This window comes from Polyergus mexicanus, unplaced genomic scaffold (assembly GCF_030449975.1).
Source record: "Polyergus mexicanus isolate NDT 795.1 unplaced genomic scaffold, iyPolMexi1.0 SCAF_19, whole genome shotgun sequence".
NCBI classification, from domain to species: domain Eukaryota; kingdom Metazoa; phylum Arthropoda; class Insecta; order Hymenoptera; family Formicidae; genus Polyergus; species Polyergus mexicanus.
Genome location: NW_027223339.1, coordinates 2,532,671 through 2,553,491, shown reverse-complemented (window position 1 = coordinate 2,553,491; position 20,821 = coordinate 2,532,671). Strand labels below are relative to the sequence as shown.

At 39.1% G+C, this 20,821-nt stretch overlaps 1 protein-coding gene and 1 long non-coding RNA gene across 20 annotated transcripts in view; one reads left to right on the top strand and one right to left on the bottom strand.

Moving 5' to 3' along the window:
* Positions 1–20,821, bottom strand: part of LOC138941438 (uncharacterized) — a 116,012-nt gene that overhangs the window by 30,700 nt on the left and 64,491 nt on the right. Inside the window, exon 4 of the long non-coding RNA XR_011448168.1 lies at positions 9,118–9,312. This is a non-coding gene — a long non-coding RNA (uncharacterized lncRNA). The remainder of the gene's footprint in view (positions 1–9,117; positions 9,313–20,821) is intronic.
* The window catches only part of Zfh2 (Zn finger homeodomain 2), a 313,903-nt gene that overhangs the window by 271,559 nt on the left and 21,523 nt on the right, over positions 1–20,821 (top strand). For 2 of the 19 annotated variants that reach the window (XM_070311102.1, XM_070311103.1), the window contains exon 9: positions 17,347–17,417. The exons of 16 other annotated variants lie outside the window; for them this stretch is intronic. In XM_070311102.1, the coding sequence (XP_070167203.1) occupies positions 17,347–17,417 (71 nt within the window). Of the gene's footprint in view, positions 1–17,346; positions 18,048–20,821 lie in introns of those variants that run through there. One more of the 19 variants, XM_070311100.1, reaches the window with a different exon arrangement.

The window sequence follows — 20,821 nt, the reverse complement described above, 5'->3', positions numbered from 1 at the left end:
TTACGTGTACCCGCGCCGTGCTCATAAAAATATTCCTTGATCGTCGCAGAAAATTCTGAATTCTACGAAAAGTCACGTAGGAATGAACCATCGCCTTGAGCGCATACGAAACTACGATGTACGAATTTTGTAGGAGCGAATACAGAAATCTGTCATCCCGCAATTCTTCTTCTGCTGTAATATTGTTTATTATGCGTATGAGTAATATATATATATATATATATATTTCTTTTGCAATTTACATTAAAAATCTAAGCAAATTGTCAAAATTTGTTAACGAAATGTCAAAGGCGTATTATTTAGAGAAACCGATTATTTAAAAACGAATTTTTTTTTTTTTTAAGTTGAGACGTCAATACATAATAACTTGTATGTATTTCACTGTGCATTGCGCTTCACACACAATACCATACATGTCAAAATTAATATTATTCTAATAAATGGTATTGAAACGGAGAATATTTGTTACGAACTTTCTAACAACAATTCGTCAAATTTCTTCAGTAAAGATTGTAACATGAAAGCGAGAACATCCTTAATATTGTTCCTTGGGATTCTTCGATTATTGAACGTCAGCGGGAAGATACTTGGACAATAACCCGTAGGCGAATTCCTCCAAACTTATAAGGGAGCCTAGATTATTGCCGGGTGGAGTAGTGGTAGTAGTATAGGGCTGGAGGTGGCTCCCGTGGGTTAGGAGGGTTGCTCGGTGGCTCGCTGTCGGGGGTGGATGGAACGGCAATCATCCCTACTTGATGAGTTTTTCTTATTTTCCCGGCGGAGTTTTAAAAATGGCCGCTTGGCATGCAAGTCTGCCCGCGACCTCGTCTCTAGGATTTATTTCGATTACTTTTTTCCACCCTCGTACACGAAGCCATCCGTGTCATTCTCTTCGTCCTGTCCGTGTCACGTTTACACACATTTATTCGCCGATGTCTAGGAATTTAGTTTCCACCTTCGATCGCTCTCATCTTTGTAGCGCTCGAGATCTATTTGCATCTCTTTCTGGGAATTCTTTTATAGAGATTTATATCCGAATATATATACAATATATATATATATATCTCGCTTTCTCTATTATTTAAAATAAAATAAAATAACAATTATAAAAATAATAATATTATCTTTTTTTTTTATTCTAAACAAATAAACATTATCGATAGCTTTATTTTAGAAACATTTTATTTTCATCATTATTTTTTTATTTATTAAGAGAAAAGAATCTTTAATTTTGATCAGCTGGCCTAGCTACGCGGACAAGCGAAGTATTCTTAGATTCTAGAGTGATGTCGTAGCGAATGTAACAGATATGGTATAACAGGATCTGTATGTCCAGCAATCATCGAGCATTGAGCGAAAGATTACATTAGTAATAAGCCATTGATATTTCATAAGGCAAGAGATTCCCGTACCGCCGCGCACACGCACGTATCGCGATCTCACGGACCTGCTCCCAGGAGATCTCAATCAAGGCGAAAAATAATTTTTATCCCGACCCACGTCGGCCCGCTCCAATAATCTTCACCGACTCTGATCGAGTTTCCTCATGCAATCGATGAGAAAACGTTACATATACACGTACCAAAATAATTTCTTGGGTTATCCGAGATGGCAAATTATCTTCATTTATATTTATTTCACAATTGCTTGAAATATTCATCCAAGCTCCCTTGATATTAACGCAAAGCGAAATGTCGTATAAAGGGAGAAAGTAATTTTTTTCTCTCTTTTATTTTCAATTTTTTTTTTTTAATTCTTTTCTTATTCCCAATCTTTTTTTTTACTTCCAATTTCTAATTTATTTGTTAATCAGCAATGATATCGATTAATATCGAACGCGTTCCGCAGCATAAGAGATACTTTAGCTCTGTCGGAAATTTGATGAATGAAAATCGCATCCGATCGCGTCGTCCTTGGCGCAATCGAATTTAAACGAAAAAGAGCTAGCGACGCGATCGCGGGCCTCCTGTTTTTCTCCTCGTCGTCGAGCGCGTCGAGACCATTAGGTAGGAAATCACATCAGATAGAGAAAGAGGGGACTGTGGACTGTGCGCGACGACCGTATAGTAGGGAATGAATTTTTTGAAGGATCGTCGCGTTCGACGAACGACAGGACGAACGATGAGGAAGAGAGGAACGCGGTTGCGAGAGATCTCGTCTCGTCTCACCTCCTCCTTTCTTTGTCCTTGTCTCTCCCCTCCTTTCTCGAGCTTCCCTCCCCCCCCCTCCAAACCCCTCGTCGTTTCGTCACACCTCCGCACCTCCTTTGTTTCAGCCGCTTCACCCTCAGTTTTTCATACGGCTTTTTACCCGCGCGTTTCGCCACTTAACTCCGGTAGTGTCGCGTCATCGCCGTAGCTGTCCAACGATCACTAAGGACTTCGTGCGGAGATATTGACGGTATGCGAGAGAGACGTCTGGTCCGTCTCTCTACCTTTGTAATACGTCCCCCCGTCTCCTTTTCTCGCTGGCTTCTTCCTACCTGGGATCTAATATCGCGGAGGTTTCGCGATACAACGACGATGAGGTCAATCCGCTGAAGACGGCACGGATTAGATTAGATTCATATTGTTTATTAGCACTGACACTATTTCGCGTGTATGATAACTTATGAAAGAAAATATTATAATTTTTAGTTTAAATTATTTAAACTTAAGAAAAACTATAATACAATAAATATATCTATTGTCAACGAAACTGTATATTACAAATCATACTTTTCATTCGCGATAATCGCTGTTGCGCAATTAAGCTTTTGCGTGTGATTTATCGCAGGAAATACATCATGAGAGTGAATTACGCCGAGCTTTCGTGACTACTAATGCATATGTATATGTATATTGAAATTTAGTTTTTGCTTGATGGAAATCTAGAGGAACTGAATAGAGATCGAAAAAGAATAAGAATTAATCGATTGATAATATAGTATTATTTACATATCGTTCATCTTTTCGCGCTTTTTTTTTTTTTTTTTTTTTTTTTTTTTTTTTTTTTTTTTTACTAAGTTAGAAAAAACCGCTGATCGCTTCTGAACGATAAGAGGTGTCCAAAGAAAATAGAACCGAGCGCGGACTTTGCTGTCTCTTGCCACGACTATTGTTCCAAACGGCGTGTCTTAACGAGACGAAAAGAATAATGACGGGATACGGAGAGCGCGGGACAATTAACTTAAAATGCATTGGCCTGATTGAGAAAAGGTTCGCCCGGGCGTCTGCCTGTCTGTCTGTGAACATGTCTGACAACGTCGAGCATAGCTGTCTGAATGGGTCTTGGAATGCACCGCTGCTTCTCTCTCTCTCTTTCTCTCTCTGTCCTCTTTCTCCTCTCGTCCCAACATACCGCCCGATGTATTCCCTTTATACGCAAACACGTATACCTGGGGTCCCTCCACCCACGCCATATATAGAACACCCGACCAGTGATGGATATGAACGAGGCATGAAATATTATAATAATGTAATATTATAATAATTTTGTATATTTGATTTATCACAAATCCATCAAGCGCGATTGTTCTTTAAAAACATCAACGCGCACATGAAAATAGATTCATGTAACAGAATTTATATGCGAGCGTTATTATTATCATACATATGGTTTGGGAGACGAATGTACTTATAAAAAAAAAAAAAAAAAAAAAACATCTCTTCCATTACAATACAATCTTCCACTACCGATAATGCGGCAAAGAAGAGCGCGGTCGCCAGACCCGCGCAAAAAGATCCTATTGAAAATCAGGGTTACGCGATTATGTGCCCGCCGATCCAGAACCCCCGGCCTCTTCCAATTATCCCGAAACTATTGTCCTTCCGCCTTGCGATCCTTGGTCAATATCTTCCCTTTCATGCCTTAGTTCCTCGCAAAAGGCGCACAAAGGAGCGGGGTTCCTTCACGGCAGAGCTACGACGCACTGATTAAAAATTATCACCCACCGACTACAAAGGGGGCACTTGCCCGCCACTCGCCTGTCCCCTTTCCCTCCTCTAGACCACCGCTATTCCCCGCCATCTCTCCTCCCTCATCCTCCTTTTCTTTTCCTCGCCGACGCTTCGTCTTCTTATTTATCTCGCCTTGGTCCCCACGAAAGCTAAACAAGCCGCGGCCGCTGAGTTTACAATCGAGGAAACTTGGCAGACGAATTAAAAGTTACTCTCCCCCTCCCCCTCCCCTCCCCAACCCTTACTTTTCTACGTAGGATGATGAGAGTTTCGATTCGATAGTGCGAGATGCTTGTGGAAACGAGAAAAGAACAATCCGCAAATATTCTCGGCATGCAAGATGTGGCGCCGCTTCCCCTAAAGCTGAGAGATTGGAATTTTTTTTACGTTACTCGATTTTTCAATATTTGCTGTTATATATGTATTGTATAACAGAATTCTGCTGCACTTATATTAATAACCGAATCATCATATTATAAAATAATAATAAGATAATTATATAAAACGATACGCAAAATCACAAGTTAATGTAAATAAATAATTATCCGTAATGTAGATTACACATTAAATATTATTTATCAATTAAATTTTATTAAGAACACAAACAAATATCATATTGTAGATAAATTCGAGCGATTAGACTTTCCATTAAGATTCCTAATTGCAACAGTGATTTCAGCGTTGCCATTCGAGCAGAAGAATCACGCATTCTCTTTTCTCGATTAAGAGGATGAAGTATCGCTGGATTGACAGAATTCTAGACCGTGATTCTTCACTTTCGCGGGACGATAATAAACGCGCCTTTCAATCGTTATTTAATTCCCTCGCAACCGGTATTTAATGTGCGGTTTCGTCATAATGGCATGTTAATCGCCACAGGAGAGAAAACCGCTACCGCTGGCCTCCGTACGAACGCCCCGGCTCCTCGATCCTCCTCAGGATCGATCCTTCCCTTCTGACGTACACACGAATACGCCCATCGGCATTCACGAGCATCGGTCACGAAAGAGGCCGCGACTCGCGACGTGATTCGCACGTATCGTTGCCCTCACGATAATCCCAATGCCAGTGAACTTACAATCCCGAAGGAGCTCCGGGCTAACCGTTGCTGAATTCCCGCATCACCCAGTCATTGCCATTCGCTTCCTAACTGGCGCATCGATGAAACGTTGAACTCACGACCGCGTTCACACACAATCAATCATATATAAATTTTTATTCGATATAATTAACACCCACGAATACCATTAAAAATATATGTTGTTTGCAAGTATTTAATTTTTATAATTTTCTGTAGAATAATAAAATATATCTTGTTATATACCTTAATATCGCATTTTTCTAACTAGCTAACGCTAGTCTTAACCGGCTTTTAGCAAGAAAAAAAATTATATTATAATTTAAATTATATAATTAAATTCCGAGATTACATGAATACAATGATAGTGTTAAAAATTTATTTCTTCAGTGTTTTTTCTTTAGACTAGAATTTAAACTAGACTTAATTTAATTTGCATAGATATGCAATCGAATTTTCATGAGAATTAGAGCGAGATATACTTTTAAGCAATTATATGTATTGTATATCGGATTCACCTTGCGGTCAGTTCAACATGCGTGTAATATCGAAAATTTCGAATGCACCGCGCGAAAGGAGTCGCCAGTCAGTCGAAATATCTTTGGCACAGAATTATACCAAGGCATTGAAATGAGTTCTGAGAACACGGGTAGAGGACTTCACTGTCTTAGGTGCCGTTCTGGAGTCCATTGTATCCAATTTGCTAATTTTAGATAAAAGTCATTACGAAGAATATCGTACGGGTCCACGTGGATACGTTTCATATTCTGTATATATAAATTTTTCAAACATATTCATATCGCAAAAACATATCAGAATAATGAAGATTTATTAAACAGCAAATTGTAAAAACATTGATTAGTTCTAAGAACTTAAATATATATATATATATAATTGCTTTATTGAGCTTATTATTATCAATTTCAACACGAATTATTAATAATACGAGTCTATCTCTCAGGCAGGCGATTGTCGAAGGTTTCAAGGAAGCAATTAGAGTATATTTTTATAAAACTATATTTTCTATCACGCACTGAGTGTTCAATATTACTGATTTTTTATTCTTTTTTATTGTACGCTATTTTCTTATTAAATTTCTTGTAATATTCTTTGGCGCGTATATATCGATTAAAAATGATATTTTCCCTTTAAATCTCGGTGATAATTCCAGTCGCGATGAATTTCGGTATAAGGTGGAGGAACGCGTGATTTGGCAGTGCACGAGTCTACCACCCGGCTGCACTATAAAAACCTTATCGGCGATCTTGCCGCGGTTCGAGTGGGGACGCTTAATATTAATGTCTCCTTTCTCGCGGAGGTATCCTTGCATTCGTATATACCGGGTGCTCCGAGAAAGAGTCACGATTTATTCCTGCCGCTTCTTCGTATCTCGATTCCTCTTTATAATTCGTCAAATTAACCGGAAGGTTTTAAATCCGCTTTAGACGATTCATAATAAAATTCGGAACAAAATTCTATTTATCATTTTACTTGCCGCGTATATAATACATAAAACATATGAAAATAAAAAAATTCATGTAGATATATATTAAATACGTATTTCAAGATACATACATATATATATTATAATATGCGACGCATAAAATTATACAGATCTTTTTCGAATTCTGTCGCGAATTTTAGATCATCTAAAACGGGCTTCATCTAACTGGCGAGATATAAAGAGATATATTGAAAAGTAAAAATACAAGATATTTAGAAGTATAAAAATAAAATAAAAATAAAATATATTAAAAAACAAGTACTTCATATTAAGTATTTCTATATTCTGTCTTCATATTAAATTGTACTATAATTATATAACTATAATTGTACTATACTTATATTGTTTTATTGTTTTTATATTCTTGTATTGTATTCGATGTTATTAAAAAGACATATATAAAGATATTTTTCTTAATGTTCCACAAAAAATTAGATAAATTTTATGTTCCAATGTAAGCAAGCGTAATGTAGCGCACAAGTACGTGTACATTTATAAAAATGAGACTCTATCGGCGATTTAATGTGCCGAATTAATGTGTCAATCGTGCGAGATAAGTAATCGTAGCTTGATTCGTGTCAATCATCGAACTCATTTCATCCAGAATGGAATGAATCGCAGTGTTTGACGAAGCCTCGATCTTTCTTTCATCCCGATATACCGTAGATCATCGCCAATACCGACGATCGAAATCGTCATTAATTCTACGTGACTCTGTCCCGCCTCACCAATCGTTCCGACGTTTCATGCTCCGCTCGTTCTGGGCACCATGACTTTTACCTCTAATTGCGAGTCACCTCGCCCAGGGACTTTTCGCAAGACAGACCGTTGCACGCAAAGGTCACCAAGCCGTTTACGAAGGAGCAAATGTTATCCTTAGGGGCGATAATGGCTATCGTGATAAAGTGGAAACGCTTGACACGTTGTTAATCAGACAGTCAATGCTTCATATAAAAAGAAATAGATATATAAAGAAATACCAACTCCCGCGATCAGAATCTTCCTGCGTAATCATGATAAATGCCACTTTCTCGAATTTACTTTAATCTATCGATATAACGGGAGGAACAATTATTTTCTAATGAATATAATTTATTCTAAAGATTCATTATCCGTATCCAGAAAAGAAATAATAATATTAATAACTGTATATATAAGGACTTGACTCTTGTCGATACGATAAAAATATAAAAATTATATAGCATAGCGACAATTATATCGCGGCTTCTATATTTTTATTGATTCGACCGAAACAAGTTTTTTTCATCACCCTATATAAGATCTCGTGGCCGCATATATAGCCATGTACCAGGTACCAACGTCTCGCATCCCCCAGTATAACGTATGAACACCACGGGCCCGAGGTAGTATAGGAGTTTAATTGGTGGTAATATGAATCCGCGTAATATAAACCGCCATCAGTCTCTCGCCGGGAGAGAAAACGAGCGAGAGGAGGAACACGCGGGCGGATCGGAGCGGAGAGCGAGAAAAGGAACGCGCGGCCCGAAACGGTGTCTCCACCTTCGTAATACCGACGGCTCTTTTTATCACTGTCGCGAGATTTGGTGCTCTTTAAGCGCACCGATCGCTGATTACGCGAGCAATAATTCACGCAGGACGGACGGTACCCCGGCACCGTAATCGGGACCTCTTATCAGATGCAAGCTCCAATCCTTTGTTGTTACCAGGAAAGGCCATCGGTAAGATCTTTCGCAATATCGTACATATTTTTTTTTTTTTCTAAATATAAGATATTGAATAATTCCAATTGCGAAATATATTATTGGCGAATCTTTAATTATTATCTTTTAAACGTCATCCCATTAAATTGTTAAAAATATCATATATATTGAAAAAATTAAATAAATAGCAATGACATTTTTTTCTCGAAAGAAAATTAAAGACGCCGGATTGCTAAAGTGATAAAATGTAATAAATTCGAACATCGATCGTTCGTCAGAATTATACTTAAAAAGAAATCGGGAATTGCGCCAGATCGCGAGGGCATTCGATAGAAGGGCGGTAGAAAGACTGGAGACTCGAAATCCCGCAGGGAAGCCCGAGAGCGAGAAGTCGTTGACAAAAAAAATTACACTGCTCGCAATTCTCGAGCCGAGAAAGAGAGAGAGAGAGAGAGAGAGAGAGAGAGAGAGAGAGAGAGAGAGAGAGAACAAAGTTCGTTGACTTTCCAGGGACGCGACCCTAGTGCGATCGGTGGAAGATAAATATCCGAGCGCGGATGCGGAGGAGGATTCCGGAGCATTTTCCTCCGAGAACGAAGAAGCACCACCCCGCTATTCCTCGGAATCCTCCCTTTGCACGATCCTTCCTCCACGCATTTTCTCTAATGTATTCACAAATCTTCGTTTCTAACTCGACGTTATCATTCTCCCGGCAGCCCCGGCCACCTTCACAAGCGAGACTGGTGGTGTGCTTCTCGCGTGTACGTGCAGCGTCGCACGCGAGTATGCGAACGGTCGCGACGGGCGCTCTCCTTTTTTTCCACCCCCTCTGTCGAGGGGCGGAATTCATTTCGCGGCCCAACGCCCTCGTCTCCCACGAACGGCACCGCGTTCGATTGCTTCGATTATCCTTACCTTATTCCTCGAAGCTCATCCCTTCAGCCGTTCTCCAACCACTTCGGCGTTGGAAAAGAGTTTTCTCCTTTTTTTTTCGATCTCCATTCCCCGTTCTCGCGTTCCGTGACATGGGGAAGCGTCCCTATACGTCGCGGACCCAGTCGCGGAGATCCATCGCCGCAGGTATATCCAGAGATCCCAGATGGATTTCACCTAGGTCAGAAGGGAAACGGTCTTGAAATTCGTGAAGGGAGAAAGAACGAAAAGACGATAGTGGGTAAAATTAAAGGCAGTCGATCGAAAAGTCCGATGGTAATGTAAAAGTATTGTACTTTATTTCAAACAATTACGAAATATTGTAAAGTAGATATTTATAATTATTAAACATAATAAATATCGCGTCCGCGTAGATAATCCACGGAAACTCTAATACATTCAAAATTTTATGAAATCAATGTTTTATGTAAATTTGCATTATTTCATTACCATGCTTCATATATATATATATATATATATATATATCGCAAAAAATAATTAGTATTTTATATATCATAAACAATCTTTTCAAAGATCTAAAATATATTGTACTTTACTTCAATTTACAAAATTGTTGAATTTCTGAGTAGTTAACTGGAAACCTATATAATCATTCCTAAATTCAATTAAGCATCCATCTTGTCGACGTCACAATTGAAGCAGTTATAATATTTTACGGATACTAAGCCACCTCCAATTTCCATTTCATTTACAATATCAATCCCTAGAACTCACTCGGCTTTTCGTAAAACTTCACGTCCCCGATTACGTACGTCGTCCGAGCACGAAGGCGTATTCATAATCATCGCGGGTACATGCAGGATATTTCGAGGGGTAGAGATAGGAATATCCCGGACAGGACAGCGCACCGGGGATTGGGCGAGGGGAGGGAGGTGAATTCGCGTCGTCATTCCTGAATATGAGATTTCCAGGAGCGTTGCCGACGGCTAGGCGGCAGATCAGACAGGACACGGGATCGCGAGTCCGCGGGGGCGGAATTTCAGAAGCGGATAAGGCGGACGATCGCGCGAGCCTGGCTCTTCCGTATGTAAGCCGCATAAACGAAACTGCATACGTATATGTGCGCGCGCGTGTGTGTGTGCAACACTACGTGTCTACAACGAAAAAGAACGAAAGAGAGCAAAAGAGGGAGGGAGGGAGAGAGAGAGAGAGAGAGAGAGTGAGAGGACGAGAGGACATTATTGGATTCTGAGCATTCCCGGAGTTATTAAAATTCGAAGCCAGTCGCGAGGAACATAGCGGCGCGGGTTTCGCGGGGAGGGGAGGGATTGAGGGATCCAGACAGGGTGCACGAAAAACCACGCCGTATCTTGCTTGAAAGAGGGGTGAAGAGAGACCTTCTAATATTAAACTCGCGATACGGGCTGCCCCTCTTTTAAGAAGGGCTCTCCGTTACCTCGGGCGTAACAGCTTGTTCTCCCGTGCGACCGGCTAACCGCGAAGAAGAGAATAAGAAATGGAAAGATTGCGTCCCGCGTAAAAGAGACACTTAACAGGGTAGAAAGTTAGCCTGGGGTTTGGTCGAGATGAATACTCGCAAATCTCGTATATATTCTGTTTGCATGGACACAAACTTGCTCGAATTTGTCAAATCTAATTTATGCTAAACGGGATTAATTTATTACGCATGTACGAATTTTTTAAATTAAAAGATTCTTGCAATATAAAAAAAAAAAAATCTTGTACTTTGATATGCAGTAAAATTATTTTATGTAATAAAAATAAACTGCTCGAAATTAAATTATATTTAAAAGACATTATGATCTTTGTTTATTGAATTAACCCGAGTGGAAATAATACTATGACCCCGATTAGGAATTGATCAGGCAAATCTTAATTAGTGATCGGGTCCTGATGAGTATCACCCGATCAGGACCTGAGATGTTCGGTAACGCAATGCCCCTATCGAGAATTGATCTGAGGATCTTATCGGAAATCTAATTTATTTAATCGAAACTCTTATCGGGTGATTATGAGATATAAGTTTATTAATTATATAACGCAAGAGAATGTAATACAAATAATTTTGATAAAGTTTATATATATTTATATAATCTAGCATATTGATATAATATATTTTATAAATGTAATAAAACGGAACAAACATAAACAAAGTATTAAAAGGTATTACTCTATATCGTGTTACAACGTTTTTGGCGCGCATTGTTTCAATCCTTCACATTATTAAATATTACAGAGTCTTGAATATCTCTTTTCGATGGTAAAACAATATCTTTTTTTTTTAAATGCGAGATAACATCTGAGATACTTTAATGAAGTTTTATATTCACATTAAGGCATTCCTGAGAGGGTCCTTATTAAATCCCGACCAAAATGACTTTGTTAGCTAGTAAAAAAAAAAAAAAAAAAAAAAAAATGATCCTGTTCATGCCCTATTCGGGCCAACCCTACTAGAGTAGACCCGAAGAAAACCTTATCAGGGCCTTATAGTACATCGGGTATACTTCTACTCGGGAATAAGTATTAAATGATACGCGAAAAATGATGTTCGTATTGTAAAAAAGTTAAATGGCCAATAAATGTAATTACATATTTAACGATGTTGTATATTTTATATGTAATTGAATTCTTCCAGAAATAACTTTGAAAAAATTATTATTACATTAATCCGACATTTTTATTATTAAAGTGACTATCATAAATCGATCGCATAAATTTATTAAGATTTTACGAGCTAAATCCGGCGATGTCCGATGTCCGATTCGCCGTGACCTTGCACAGTTTTCCCCCGCGCGCATATTTTCCTTTCGCTTTTAACATAAACGGACTATTATCGAGGAGAGGCAATCGATCATCCGAGCCAATAACAAATGTCCCCGTCGAAAGTAGTTCTTTCGACGTCGCGACGGACACAAAAGACGACGGTGAATTTTCAAGAGGGTCCTTGCGAAGGGACGTCCAGGATTTACCTTCGTGAGTACCGATTTGGGCAGGGTGGGGCCGGGCGTAGATTTTACCTACGGCTATGCTGGCGCATGTGAGCAAATATAGAGATCCTCGACATAATCTGCGTAATCGCCAAGCGACGTCGTTCATCGATCATGTCGCGACAATAAACCTAATATGATTTAGCGCGCGGAGCAATATGGCCGTGTGGAGAGTTGACCGTGCGGCACGGGAACGCACGTGATTACCCGACGATTCCATTATTTCGAAAACACATTGTATGTACATGTGTGCCATTGTGCGACGTTGTAGAATCGCCGCCAATTGCCATTTACAGGCGATATTTATCCGTATTTGTGTAAGATCCGTTAGTCATCATCGCACATTGACTTTCGTGACAACGCAGTTTTAAACATAATATCCCAGTAATTTTTAATAATCATTATTATTATTATCATTCGCGGTTAGCATGGTTTGTATTCGGTCGCGTGCGCGTTAAAATATTAAATGTCAAGAAAAATAATATGCAGAGATATTATATAATAGATTATTTGAATGCACAAAATTATCTAGGCTAATTTATACCTTCACCAGACACGCTAGATTCTTTAGAAAAATACAGACATCCTCTACGACATTATAGGATTCTAACAGAAATATTTTTTTTCCACAGTCTTTCAATAAATTATTTTTGTAATACCAAGTCGATTACAGCTATGGGTTATTCATATTTTTCATGCAGCGACGAAGTGTCGGATAGATTTTATGAATAGCAAATATGGGGGAAGGGATGATCGGCGAGCTCGTAAATTTTAAAGTATGTAGATCCAATCGAAGGGTTTTCCTGCGGGATTAATTCTCGTTATTCGCAGCACCCTTTGTTATCGAATAGATCACAGCGTTCGTTTTTCTATCCTTACCCTCGAAACCGATCAATTGGTTGCATTGCTCCTCTACTCGCGCAAGAACAAATTTTTATTTAAAATTTAAAAAATATATAGCTAAATATATATATCCAAAAACATCTTTATATTAAAAAAAAAAGGAACTTAGACACATTTATACAATTTTAGATTTACGATAAAAGTTAGAAACGTAGATTTAATTTTAAGAAATTTATTTTCCCCGTCTATCGCTTTCAAGTGTGAAAATACAACACGTTCGTTACGCTAATTTCCCCGCGGAAAAGGCTGCGAGGAAAATCTCACAAAAAGCCGAGCGTACAAATAAAATCGTCGGGATTACGAATCGCAAGCGGGAAATAGCGAGCGCGTTTGATTTTTGGACTGGCATTGCTGCCTGTCGGCCCGGAAGGAAAGCCTTTTAGAGAGTTTTTCCGCCTGGCAGGACCAACCGAATATTCTTCGTTCTCGAGCGAGAGATGGCAGAGCTATCCAATCTACTCTTTCATTTTCGTAATTGCTGTTTTAAATAATTGCATCTCTCAATACCATCCCTCTCCAATTCGTCCGAGCGGTTTGTGCAACATATTTTATACTTTCGCTACGTCATTCACTCCCTTTACATATCGACAAATGAAATGGTTCTGGATTTTTAATTAAATGCATCCGTTGAAGAAAACTTGTTGGCAAGCATTTCCGAAGTACACTGCCAACAGTCAATCACGATTGACGAATTTCCTCTAGTATTGGTAATGTTCTTTTTTCCAAACAAATATGAATGGTATTGAGATCTATTATTACGGCAGAAAAACCATAAGAATTGCAGATGAGGCGATATGTGCCACGCCGTAGATACAATTATTTCAGGTTTGCGAGGATTACATATCGAAATTAGTATTTCGTATAATAATGACAAAATTTTCCACCTCGATAGAAAGAACGATCATATTGAAAAATGTAAATTCCAGGCGCATCATCAAAAATTCAATAATATCCATGAATATTTGCGTAATATCCTTTTCTTTTTTGCATTTGTCACTGCGAATGAAATTCGATCTACTTCAGGTCGACTTTTTCAAAATAATGTAAAACTCATATATTTATAATATCCAGAGAGATTATTCCTTGCGATAATGACGGCGTTGTGAATTAGAAGACGGGCTTTTACGAAGATTGTGTTCCGGACGCGCGGAGAGATCCGTCGTTAGATATTTTTTAACAAGCTGTCGCAGGGGGAGAATATAATATTTCTGTAAAGCCAGGCATCTCTCTCTCTCTCTCTTTCTATCTCTCTTTCTCGGCCAGCCCTTCGACCAAACTTCCCCTTGAACTTCAGTCACCGCGCCAAACCCCATAAGCGATCGATCGTCTTGGGGTAACATCGCCCTTCATTGTTTCCGACACCCCGGTGCCAGCGGCGGGGAAAAATTTACATCGCCGTCCGTTTTCGATGTAGCACCCTCTTAGCTCACGGTAAACTCGGGGCGCCGGTGATAATACGGCTCGAAGCGAAGGATGAAACCTCATCAAGCGGGATCGGCTGAGCGTCGAGAAAATCGTTAAATATCTTACAAAATTATCTCGAGGTGTTACATGACGAATAACATGGTGGAAACTTGCTTAGCGTTTTCAGCCATCGATGGAATAACGATATAAATATGTCGTAACAAATTATTATTCGTAATTTTCTCTTTGCGCAATATAAGATTTAACCAACCTGTTTCTTCTTCAAATATATTTGACAAATATTTCAACTAATAAAGTATTTAGATTTCGCGCGTTACTTGGGGAAATTCTCTTATCTGTCAAGACGAAGAAAATGTGACTCTTTAAAAAAAACTTGGTCCTGGACAGAACAAGAATAGGAAGAGAAAGGGGAAAGTCGGAAGAAAAGAGACGCGAACTATTATACAGTGGTAGCAATTGTGCGAGATGGTCCTGGATGGTCCTTACGATTCGAAATCGCTTCATGGAAGTGAGCCGCGAGAAACAACGAACATACGAGGAAAGGAAGAAGTAGGAAAAGAGGGAGACGGACGAACGTTCTGGCGGTACGGGTTGCAGAAAAGGAGAAAGAAAGATAGAAGCACGCCTCGAGCAAGTGCTAAGCTCGATGCCGAGAGCGCCCAGGCTAAAGCCCGAAGGCAGAGAGAAAGAAAGGTTTTATCTGCTCGCAGTTATTTATCGCTTTCCGTTGTAGCGGTGGCGTCGGGGCACGACCAATCAGAAGTCAGTATCCCCGGGTACCAGTCCGCGCCATCCGCATACATTATCGTGCGGAGCCTCGGCCATTGTCTTTCCACCGTTGTAAATCACATTTTATTCCCTCGCTTACGGTTTCGTTTTATTTATTTGTCGGAGAAACGTATCGCTACCGTACTCGTGGCCAACCCGCGCGCGCGCGCACACACACATCTATACATACGTGCACGCGCGCACACAACTATACGGGGATAGACGAGAGCGTGAGCGCGTTTGTGTAGGTGGGCACACGTGCGAAATCGAGAGACACGTATTTTACAGCATGTGTGCGAGAACGCGCAGACGAGTACAAGCAGAGAGAGAGAGAGAGAGAGAGAGAGCAGTGCGCGCCCCAAGTTGGCTTCGCCTCTTGACCGCAGAACGTGTGAGGGGGCGGGGGGGGGAGTGGGGGAGGGCAGGGGGACCAGAGGACCGCAACGAACGACTTCGATTTTTATTAAGCACCCGAGCCCGACCGTCGTCGACGACTGTTTAACCAAATTCCATCGCGAGATCATCCCGCCGCGTGCTATACAAGAGTCATTTCTAATGCTCTCTTTGTCTCTCCTCGCGCACCCCACTTTCGTACCGTCGAATCGCTCTTGTTGAATCTGCTTGGAATAAAGGAGAACGGAAAATTGAAAATTGAAAGAATCTAACCAGATTTTTGCAAAAAAAAGTTGCAAAACTATTCCAATAATTATGATCATTAAACTTGTAAAAAATTGTAAAAGCTAAAGCTATTCCCCGCGATAACGTGCTGCTTTCTTCTTCAAAAATCCATTTTCAAAATCTACTTTTCATACATTTTTAATAATATCTTTACGGTTTAAGAAAAAAACGAAAAAAAAAAAAAAAAAAAAAATTTAAACTAGAAGGAAAAAAATTATTATCATTTTTTTTAAATAAATAATATATCTCTTTAGATGTTGTAATTTCTAACGTATCGGATAGATAAAACATTGGATTTGAAACAGAAATGTATGGCGCGCTGCTCATTATAAAAAAAAAGATTTTATACGATACATCGAACGGCGAACTTTATACATGTACTTCGTGCTACGTCTTAATTATACGTTAGATCGTTGCATGCAGATACTTAACTACAGTGTTGCCATTCCGGCGAGGCAATGCATTTCTTGTTTCGGAGTCGAAGGATAAAAGTGTCTGCATAAAGAGAAGGCCGATCGCTAACAATCGAAGGCGATCGTTCTGTAAAAATCGGAGATTCTAACAAATCTGCGATTTATTTGTCAGCGCTCTTCGGTCATATTTAAGCGTTATAACGAAGAACTTTATATTCACTTCACTGCTTGCAACATAGTTGATATCTAATGTTAATGCATGGAGGACGTTGAAAACGATGCTTGACGTTCAATATCCATATTATCTATTTAAGCGCGTAGCAACGCTGCGACGATGACAAATATATATTTAAAGGCACTAAGCTACGCCAACAGACAAATGTGTATTTTCAAAAATGTGTGGATTAATAAAATTTCAATTTCAGATTCTAAATACCTTTTTCTCGTGGCATAACTTTATTTGGGATATTCGTCAATTTTTTAAAATTATATACTATGTAAGATACGAGATTTCTCAATCTCAGTAATATAGTCTTGCTTGTGCAAGTATTTCTCCTCGCGTGCAAGCTTTTCAGTGAAATATATACGCTAATAAATAAACGAAATTGCGTATCAGCGTTGCTACAACTTATAATAGTAGTAGCCACAAGTAGAGACCGTTGCTTACGATGATGATCAGAATAAGGTTGAAAGAATTCTACGCATTGATGTTGGAGGTGATGATGGTCGAGGCGGAGAGAGAGAGTTTGGCCTGTAATTCCGTTTCTTCAGAGTATAAATCGGAAAAATAAAAAAAAAGAAAAAAAAAGAACACAGAGAACAAACCATGTTGTCGATCGGACGACGACATTCCGCGAAGCTCTTCGACCTGCTTCCAAGTCCAAGTAGAGTTCCTTGGCAATGCGTGATTCTGTCATTGAAATGTCGATCCAACCGCTTCCGATCCCCGCCCTCAATTCCATCCGCGAGTATCATTTCCGTAAAAAAAGAAAAAAAAATACAAAAATATATCAAAGCCTAGCGCAATGGAATAAAATGCCAAATACTCGTTACAGTTTCAGCGGTGCAAGTAGACCATGCAGGCCAGGCTCTCTCCCAACCTCAGTCGCGTCCTGGCCGTCAACAGGTCAGTACGATAAATATTATTCAAAGTTATCAATGTATCCAATTCCCGCCCGATAGAGCCACGACGTAATGCGGTTAAAGCGGGTTTACGTAACTATACGAGACATATGACTAAGGTTGATAAACACGTGTGATTCATATTTTATTCTGTGCATAAATAATAAAATGCAGACTCTCTGTCTTACGATAAATAACGCATAATTAATGGCAGTTATTTTATACATGTATTATATATATTACGATATACATTTTTCCTTTGATAAAGAATTTAATAAACCAACTGTAATTGTGGAATCAAAATAATTTAATGATAATTCAACAATCGCTTGAAATTTTAAGTAGTACACATGTTAACTTCACCGACAACGCGCCTTTCCTACGTGGGTCTATCGGACATTGAATTTTATCAAAGTGATCAATGATTATGTGAAAAACTTTACCGAACGCAGAATATACGCCGCGAAATATTCTACAATGAAAAGAATTTACAGTATGCTTTGTAAAAGTTCGCATTACGACAAACGACATGCCACCTGGCGCGCCCCGCGGGGTTCGAAAGAAAACTTTTCACGCCCGACGATGCGAATTTGTCTCTCTGTATATATATATATATATAAAGGAAAGGAAATATATATATATATATATATTTTCTTTTCGCTTGTCATCTTCGAAACAACCCCGCTGATCGGAGGGCCGCGCGGAATGAGCACGGAAAACGGTCGTGAGGGAAAAGAAAGTAGAAGGGTGGTCAGGACCGGGGGAAAGGTGGTCTCGGCAAGAAAAAGGTGAAACTTTAAATCGCTGTAATTCGTTTTCATGGACGTCCGCCAAATCCAACATCGTCTCCGGTCCCAGCATCCTGATCACTTTTTCTAGCCCCTTCAAACCGTACATGAACTGTTTTTTTATCTACCTTCTCTCCTAAACGCAGCAGCTTTTTTATTGTCTGCAAAATTAGTCCTAACTTCGAATCAAATCCCCGCCTATCATTTTCTTTTTCAAGATAACTGAAAACTGGTATTAATTTTAAGTCTCTTTTTCGACTATGATCGGTATATACATCTTTCTGATTCTCTATTCGAGCACGATTCACCCTTCGATGCGAATGAACGCATCGCGATTCTTGATTTGCACGCGTTCGCGCAATTAGAGGGTGTTTTCTAACATAAGCTTTGGAAAAGATGAGGCTCCTACATCTAACTGAAAACAGACATATCTCTCTTTCTCTCTGTATCTATTGTTCTTTTTATACACTTATTAAGATTATCAATATTATTAAGTTACATATTTGTGAATGATATGTTAAAAAATAGTTTGTTCGAATCGATTTGATACACTTTCAGCTAAAATCTGAAATTTATCGAAATCTCACGAAATTATCAAAATTTCAATAATAAATATTTGAAAATTTGGATATTTTCTAAATTAAGAGAAAAATATTTATTTCATGCGGAATAGACACTTTGCTATAACAAAATGTAGTTTAAATAAATAAATGATTATAATGAAGAATCGGTTGTGCGCGTCTATGCGAGATGGGAGAGGAGGAAAGGGGGGAGGGGGGGGGGCTGAAAGGGATAAACATAGCATAATCAATAGTTATAAACGGACTACTTCTATGGACACAGAACTTATATCGTTTGGTTGCTCTTCAATGATTTATATGCCTGCTTACGAATCGATTTTTCCAGATACGCCAACGTTACGCCTATACAATTTAATATATTGTACTTAACTTGCACATCCAATATTCGGTTACTTTTATTTCAATTAGGATTATTATACGACAAACAAAATCTATCGCGAAATATATTAATTAAAAATTTTTCATCATTATTATTAATTACATATTAAATGACTCGATAAAAAAATATTCAACAATTGTTGAATAATAAAATGTTTTGTAAAATCCTTACTTTTCATGGTTATATTATTTTATATAACCACAAAGAGATAATTGTATATTTATACAATTTAATATAGTTGTATCTCCTATATATCATTGTCCATCATAGCGAAAATTCAATAGTGACATTCTATGACCGTATTATGTACCACCCGAGGCGACTATCCGTGAACTCGTATTTCGCACGATATTTCAAATAGTTATCGTGCTTGACGGGCATCCAATTACACCCAGCGTCATTATCGCCCGGTCACGGTATCCCATCGTATAGGAGTAAGTTCCTCGACAAACTGGAGAAACGGGGCGAAAAGTCAGATGGTCGCCAAGCGGGGATGGTATCGAGGAAGAAGGAGAATACGATAATGAGACGTCCTCGCTTTGAAGTCCCCGCCGTCGATCGGTCGCGAATACGAAATCGAAGACGAAGGGAGAAAACGCGCGCGAAAAGATGCAGCTGCACCTTTCGGGGAATTGCGAATCTTGGTGTTCGGTGCGCGACGATCCGCGCGAGAGTGACGTATCGACTAAACAATGTGCCACAGTTCGAGAAGACAGCGCCGAGCGTGAAAACGACATCCGATCGAAACCGGCTATCCGCCTCTTCCGCATCGCCTTCGTCCTCCGCCCCCGCGTCTCCTTCGGATGCTCTTCCGTGACTATCGCGAATCCGTTGTCTCGACTCTGACACGTGTACCGAAATGTCACGGCGAGGCACGCCGGCTTAGGTTCCGGGATTAAATCGTCCGGGAATAAACGTCTCGAGCAGAAAGCATCGTTAACACGCTCGAACAACGAGAAGAAAAGAAATTTAAACAAGCGCAAGCGTTGGAAAACAAGCTACGAAACTTTTCAGCTGTATTTCATTTCATCGGCCTGTACCAGGTTCTAGTGTCTTACACAAGACAATCCGTATCTAGTACATTTTTTTTTTTTTTTTACACTAGCCATTTATTTTAATAAAACGTGATAAGAGATATTATCTTTAACTATTTTCTTAATTCTCTCTTACTTCAATAATAGATATGTTTGCCATTAAAATTTGTTGAAATAGAATCTGTGAATTGTTGAATTTAAATATTTAAATTTTCTTATCTATTTAGATTTTTTAATTTCAATTCGTCGAATCCACCACATATATGTTATAACTCTGAAATCGATACCTTGTATCATACATGTTAAGGATTCGTAAAACATCCTGAACAAAATATCATATATATTGTACATAATGAATAAATTTCTGTTTATTGCGTTCGAGAAGATAATTATATCCGCTGCGATTTTATTTACGCGCACGCATACGATATACATGATTTTTCTCTAAAATGATGACAATGAAGCCGTGTTCTTTTATACGCATAATATACGATTCAGTACGAGTTTCATTGCACACGATCGTCGCAAACGACCATTATGCACTGTGCGCAAGGTCAGGGGTCATCCCTGACCCTGCCACTTTGCGACCCCTCTAGAAGAAAAAAAAAGTCTGTAATGATCCCTCG